The sequence below is a fragment of the Orycteropus afer genome, unplaced genomic scaffold (genome assembly GCF_000298275.1).
Source record: "Orycteropus afer afer isolate SDZICR_OR568_19922 unplaced genomic scaffold, OryAfe1.0 scaffold00163, whole genome shotgun sequence".
Lineage (NCBI taxonomy): Eukaryota > Metazoa > Chordata > Mammalia > Tubulidentata > Orycteropodidae > Orycteropus > Orycteropus afer.
Window position 1 is genome coordinate 1,011,935 of NW_006921750.1, and position 7,325 is coordinate 1,019,259.

General features: G+C 44.7%; 1 protein-coding gene across 1 annotated transcript in view; it reads left to right on the plus strand.

Annotated features, from left to right (window-relative positions):
- Nucleotides 1-1,425: 1,425 nt before the first annotated feature.
- SH2D4B (SH2 domain containing 4B) overlaps nt 1,426-7,325 on the plus strand; it is a 358,103-nt gene continuing 352,203 nt past the window's right edge. The window contains exon 1 of the mRNA XM_042781741.1: nt 1,426-1,609. Within this exon, the coding sequence (XP_042637675.1) occupies nt 1,426-1,609 (184 nt within the window). The remainder of the gene's footprint in view (nt 1,610-7,325) is intronic.

The following is a 7,325-nucleotide window of genomic DNA, read 5'->3' on the forward strand; positions in this document are numbered from 1 at the left end:
CACCATGACAGCCAGCTAGTTCTAAAGGAAGTCAGCTTGGCTCTCCACATCTTTTTCCAACCTTGTTGGCTTAAGGCGTCTCTGAATTTGTTCTTCATCCTGTGTGTGTGTTTTCCTTGCAGGAGAGAAGCTAGCACTGACTTATACTCCCATTCCATACCTGTTGGGTGCCTGACCCACCTTCAGTCATCACAGGGATGGAAGGGGTCACGGAGGTCATGAACCCGGTCAAGCACTCTGCTAAACCATTTATTTTTTTAAATTCCCTGACTGGGTTACACTTTCAAACCATCCACAGATACATAGTTGCCAGTGAGATTCAAATTTGGAGATTGAAAGGAGCCCCATTGTGACATCTTAAGGACTGGGCAGCCATAGACAAGCCATTTAACCTTCTCTGAACCCCAATTTCTTTGTCCAGATAAAAGGGCAGCTGCAAGTGGCTCTGAGACACGTTCAGGAAGAACTTTTGATTTTGGCGAACAGAGCCTCTTACCCATTATCACTCAGCAAAGGGGAAGGCATCAACTCCAAGCAAAAGGGTGTGACTGATTCAAGGCACCCAAAAGAGGCAGTTTCATTCTTTTTTCAGATGCACTCCAGACACCTTCAACCAGAAAAAGATTGGCAACAACAATCAAAGGGGGCCTTTTCCTGGGATGGTTAATCTACGACCATATGCATAGCTTTAGAACCTCATTATAAGGAAAGGGATGTGTCTCCATCATGTCCCTGAATTACATGATAAAGGCCACTGCAGTTGTCCCAACTGATTCTATTTGTTTTCTTCCTTGGGTGCAGCAGGTAAGATGAAAGATCTTTTCTTCCCATGTGCAGAGGCATCACCTCCATGCATGCCATCTATCCTGGAAAAGAGCAAGGTTGACAGTGGGGTCAAGTGGAACCAGGAACAGGGTTGCCCAAAGCACCTGTCTGGCTTCTCTGACCTCTGTTTGAAATTTGCTCAAAAGACATGGAATTAATAGGCAAAGCCACCTCCTCATATCTGCAAAGGAGAGATCGGTTCTCAGCTGGCCAGGGCAGTGTCATTGATACAGCTGGTGTCATTGTTACCTTCCATTAACAGATCATTCAACACCTGCAGGCCCAGACAGGGCAGGCTTGGGCATTGCTCTGCTGGGCTGGAAGCCCTAACACACCCTCATTCTCCCAGAGTCCTGAGTGGGGCCAGGACTCAGGGTACTGATGACCCTCCGAAAAGGCTAGGTTGCTACTAATTCCTGTTGCCTCCCAGGGTCCCAACTGTCTGGTGCTTGCTGCCTGGCCCTGTTACTGCTCTGGGCAGAGGACTGTGACTGTGTGGCTGACTAACTATGCTACACAAAGAGTGGGTATTGGAAGTGGCCCCAGAGTGAAGGTGGCTCCTCAGACAGTTGTTCCTTGGCATGCATATCTGGTGGCACAATGCTGAAGCAGATTGTGCATGACACATACATTGACACGGAGCTGCTTGCTGAGCTCAGTGATGTGCAGAAGCACATCCTCTTCTACAAAGTGCGGGAGGAGCAGCTGAGGCGCTGGCAGGAGCTTGAGGCTCAGGAGGCCCTGGCCCAGGCAGAGGACTGCAGGCCTTCCAAGACCAAGCGAGGTAGGTGGCCTGGGAGTAGAAGAAGTTAGTAAAGACTAGGCACTTATGTGAGGCTTGGAACCCTGGTCCTGGGAGCATCCAGTCCTAGGGGCCAACCCTCTTTCTGTTGACCAGAACTATAAGGCATCAAGTCTGCAGAGGGTGCTACCAGGGCCCCCAGTGGGGCTGGGAAACAGAGACTTGCTTTGTTTTGTGGTTTAAAAAAAAAAACAACAAGAAAAAACCCACAGCCACCAAATCGATTGTGACTCATAAATTAGGGTTTCTAAGGCTGTATATCTATACAGAAGCAGACTGCCTTATCTTTCTACCTCAGAGTAGCTGGTGGGTTCAAACCACTGACCTTTTGGTTATCAGCCCAGTGCCTTAATCACAGTGTCAGTAGAGCTCCTTTGTCTTGTGGTGGGAGGCAAGTTTTGGGAAGATACCTGCAGAACCTCACATGGTGCTCAGAACACAATGGAAAACTATGGGGAATGACAAAAGTATGTTCAAGAGTATGTTCCCGTGAGTGGTTCTGTACAGAAAGCCAGGTGGCTATGACAACAGGCAGCTCCTCTTTGCCCTCATGCCTACCCCTCATTTGTGTATGGCCAAGTGGTTCTCAGTGGGGCCAGCCTTGTGCAATGTGGGAGGATGGTGGGGATGTGCCTGGAGTCTCCACAGAGCATTTAGTGAGACAATGTCAAGGAGCATCCTGTAAAAGGAGTGACCAGTTCCACATGGTAGTAGCAACTACAGGATAACATGGCCTAGCCCACCTAAGGTGTTTATTTGCAAATCTATCTGTCAATCAAGGCAGTGGACTGTTGCATCTGTGCAAGAGGATGCTGCTTCAGGAGTCATGGGCTTGGAGCAGGCAGGTACTGAGGTTTGGTACAAGGTTTGAGATCCTTCTGGAGTAACTATACAGAAGTTAATGTTTATCAGTGGTTGCCAGGCATAAGAGGGAGGGAGAAATATTCCCTAGGTAGTAGTAATTTTTTTGTTTATAGAGATAGGAAAAATGGCACTTAATATGGGTGAAGTTTGACAGCATGGGCATGTGCTAGGTTGTATATGGTTTTGCAACAATAACAACAATCCACCCCCAAAAAAGGAGAGCTATAAATATTGATGCTGGTTATTCATAACTAGTCATTTCATGGGATTGTTTCTCCTGGTTTGTGGTCCTAGGGCCATGGTCTCTTGACCATAATATAGTTGGCATAATATAGTTCTTAGGAAGGGAGTGCGTCAGGGTTGTATCCTTTCCCCATACTTATTCAATCTATATGCTGAGCAAATAATCCAAGAAGCTGGACTATATGAAGAAAAACGTGGCATCAGGATTGGAGGAAGAATCATTAACAACCTGAGATACGCAGACGATACAACTTTGCTTGCTGAAAGTGAGGATGACTTGAGGCACTTACTGATGAAGATTGAATAATACAGTCTGCAGTATGGATTACGCCTCAATATAAAGAAAACAAAAATCCTCACAACTGGACCAATGACCAGCATCACAATAAATGGAGAGAAGATTGAGGTTGTCAAAGAATTCACGTTGCTTGGTTCTACAATCGATGCCAATGGAAGCAGCAGTCAGGACATTAGACAATGTGTAGCATTGGGAAAGTCAACCACAAAGGAACTGTATCAAGTGCTGAGGAGCAAGGATGTCTCCTTGAGGACCAAGGTGTGCCTGACAGAAGCCATGATATTTCTAGTTGCCTCGTGTGCATGTGAGAGCTGGACAATGAATAAGGAAGACCGAAGAAGAGTTGATGCGTTTGAGTTGTGGTGCTGGCGAAGAATTCTGAAAGTACCATGGACTGCTAAAAGAACTAACAGATCTGTCATGGAGGAAGTGGCACCTGAAATGCTCCTTGGAAGCGAGAATGGCCAGACTTCATCTCACCTATTTTGGTCATGTTGTCAGAAGGGACCATTCCCTGGAGAAGGATGTCATGCTTGGTAGGGTAGAGGGTCGACGGAAGAGGTGGAGGCCTTCAACGAGATGGATTGACATGGTGGCTGTGATGATGGGCTCAAGTATAGCAGGGATTGTGGAGCTGGCGTGGGATTGGGCGGTGTTTCGTTCTGCCGTGCATGGGGTCACTATGAGTCAGAGATGACTCGACGTCACCTAACAACAACAACAACAATATAGTTCTTAAAATTTATGTTCTACCTCCCATTATGGTGACTACTGTTTAGGATTTTAAAAGATTATAAGCAGCCATCTATGATACAAGTAGGGTTCTTTATTCATCTGGAACAAGAGAGAAGGAAGGAAACTAAGAATTAAAGAAGGAATTGGACTACAGGACTAATTGTCCACATGAACCACTGCCTCTTCCACCTTGAAACCAGAAGAACTAGATGGTGCCCAGCTACCACTTCTGAGTGTTTTGATCAAGAACACTACAGAGGACTCCTGATAAAAAGGAAGACAAGTGAGTGTTTCAGATTCTTAAAAAATCTATACTACTGACCTACTGAGGCTAGAGGAGGCCCTAAGATTATGTCCCTGAGTTACTCTTCAAACCTTGAATTGAAACTGTCTTCTGAAGTCAAAGTTAAACTAAATAGTATAGTCCAAAGAGTATGGATATAGATGGTCACATTTGAGTATTGTGTTTATTTAAAAAAAAAAAAAAAAATCTTTATAAGGCCAAAGAATCAATAGCTATTTTAAAGCATTGATAAGAAGGCTGTGGGCCAGAGAATTAAGTAAATGGAAGTAAAACAATTAGAACATAAATAATGAGAATGTTGACACAATGTGAAGAGATCTTTTGCAGCAGATTTGCCCAGTGCAAATTTGCCACTGATCATTATGTCTAGAAACTGTGGAATGGAAGCAGGTTTTGCTGTGTAAACTTTCACCAAAAATTAAATTGAAAAAAGGCAAAAGATCCTTCTGGGGATGGTACTCACATATATGCTGCACTTAATAATGTGCAAAACTTAGTCACCTTCTCTCTTGCTCAGTAACCACAACAGTGCTCCTGTGGGCCTCAATACTTTTCACCATAGTGAAGTATGGATGGGGTCCGTTGAGTTTTGAGTCCAGGACAGAGACCTGTTTTTTGGCTGAGCACATGTGCCTGGGAGACCTGGATGCTGTTCTTCACTTCAGTCTCCTCACTGGGCCATGCTGGCTGCATGCCACAGGCCACTCACACACCCATCCACATATGCTCCCTCTTGCCTCTGGTATACATACAGATCTCCCTGGTTAGAATGTCCCCCTGCTTCCATTGGCTTGACAAACTACTCTGGAACCTGCACCCACCCTTGAGTCTTTGGGAGATGCTTCTGGCACAGGGTAGCACTTGCTGCTCTGTAGCCACATGGCAGCAGGACCATCCCATCCAGCCCTTGCCATACTGTCATTATCCATCTGCTTGCCTGGTCCTCCCAGTGTACTGGGAGAACACACCCTACACTGTCTCCTGTTGTTGGGCCTAGCTGGGAGCCAGCACAAAGTGCTAACTCCTCCAAGTGGGGAGGTTGAGCCAGAGCTTTGATTTACCTGCAATCCTGGTGTGGGGAAGGAACCTTCAGCTCTGTCCTTCCAGTGTGGTAATGTGGCAGCTGCATCACTTGCTGTTTGAAAAGTCTCCTTTACAGCCCTCCTGGCCTGATCCCAGACTTCATATCATCTGCATAAAGCCATTCTGGGAGGCAGACATGCTTAAAAATGTAACTGCAAAAATATTTACACAGTCATTGACATCTACATTTTCATACATAAATTTTACATTAAACATATTTAGAATTTGGTTGCAGAAGACTCTTTTCTAGGTAATCAATTTTCTGGCTTATAAGGAATGGAAAAGAGGGAAATATTTGCTGAGGAATATGTGTACACAGGCCAGGGTCCTGTTCAGAACTCAGTTCTAGCAAGGCATGGGGGAATGAGTCACAAAAGATTCTCAGTAGTCTGCACCTCATCTGTGAGTTTCACATTTGCCAGGAACCTGCCCTGCACTTCATGCTCCCTATAGCCCTTTGGGGTGGCAGGCAAGCTCTCGTGGCCCTATTTCAGATAAGGTGCAGAGAAGTTATGTGACATCTATTGTCACTGAATTACTAAGTACTGACCTTGGGTCCACTGACTACTGTTTTCCATCACTTCTTACCGTAGGGGTAGTGGTGGTTCTGGAGTAGAATTTACTCCTTTCATGCAGGAAGTATCAAGGCTTGGGTTAGGCACACCTTAACCTTCAAAGAGACATCTTTGCTCTTCACTTTAAAGAGATCTTTTGCAGCAGATTTGCCCAGTGCAATATGTTATCTGATTTCTTGACTGCTGCTTTCATTGGTGTCGATTGTGGAACCAACTGATATGAAATCTTGGACAACTTCAACATAGTCTCCATTATTGTGATGCTGTGAGAATTTTTTTTTTTTTTTATGTTGAGGTATAATACATACTGCAGACTATAATCTTTATCGGCAAGTGTTTCAAGTCATCTTCACTTTCAGCAAGCAAGGCAAAGAATACTGAAAGTACCTTGGACTGCCAGAAGAACACACAAATCTGTCCTGGAAGAAGTGCAGCTGGAATGCTCCTTGGAAGTGAGAATGCACCTACTTTGGTCATGTTGTCAGAAGGGACCATTCCCTGGCAAAAAGTATCATGCTTGGTAAAGTGGAGGCTCAGCAGAAAAGGGGAAGACCTTCAACAAGATGGATTGACAAAGTGGCAGCAATGATGGGCTCAAACAGCATGGATTGTGAGGCTGGCATAGGATCAGGCAATGTTTCATTCTGTTCTACATAGTGTCTCTATGAGTTGGAGCTGACTCGATGGCATCTAACAACAATAGCAATTTCTTTCACATAGCACCCTTCTTATTTTTCTTCATTGTACTTACCCCATCTGCCAATTTGCTTCTGACTCATGTTGTTGTTGTTGTTGTTATGTGCCATCGAGTCAGACCTGACTCATAGTGACCCCTCCTTTGGTTTCCGAGGCAGTATCACTACGGAAGTAGATTGCCCCATTTTCCTCCCGAGGAGGGGCTGATGGGTTTGAACCACCAGCCTTCTGGTTAGCAGTCAAGTGCCTTAGACACTATGCAACCAGAGCTCCTGACTCATAGTGATCCTAAAGGAGAGTGGAACTTCCCCATAGGGTTTCCTAAGCTGTAACCTTTGCAGGAGCAGATTACCAGTTTTGTTTTGTTTTTTTCCTGTGGAGCCACTGGTAGATTCGAACTGCCAAGCTTTCTGTTAGCAGCTGAGTACTTAATCATTGCACCACCAGGGCTCCAATGCTTATAGAAGTGGTTTCATAATCATAATACAAGTAATTATTTGGACATGAACTCTACTTTGTGTTGGTTTTATTGCTCCCTAAGTTTTTTCCCTCTGAGAGAAAAGTGATAAATATTTTATTCTCCTTTTGGCCAATCAAATAGTACACACCTCACTTTTCAGCTTCTCAGCACATCCCACAGAAGTCATTAAACATCAGAGAGAATCCATGCTTGAAGATGTCTTTTGCCACATTCCTATTTTTGTTTGGGCCTCATTAATTTTGGTATGCTGATTTTCCTCAACTCTCTTCTTGCATGTTTTTGTTAGTTCCACCAGTTTTTCAGTAGATTGACTGCATTCTATAGGAAAGAATGACTGCATAGGGACCTTGGTGATGGGGGAGACTGGATGGCCCATAGGTTTTCTTTTTCTTTTTTCACCGATTTTTTTTTTTTTTTTT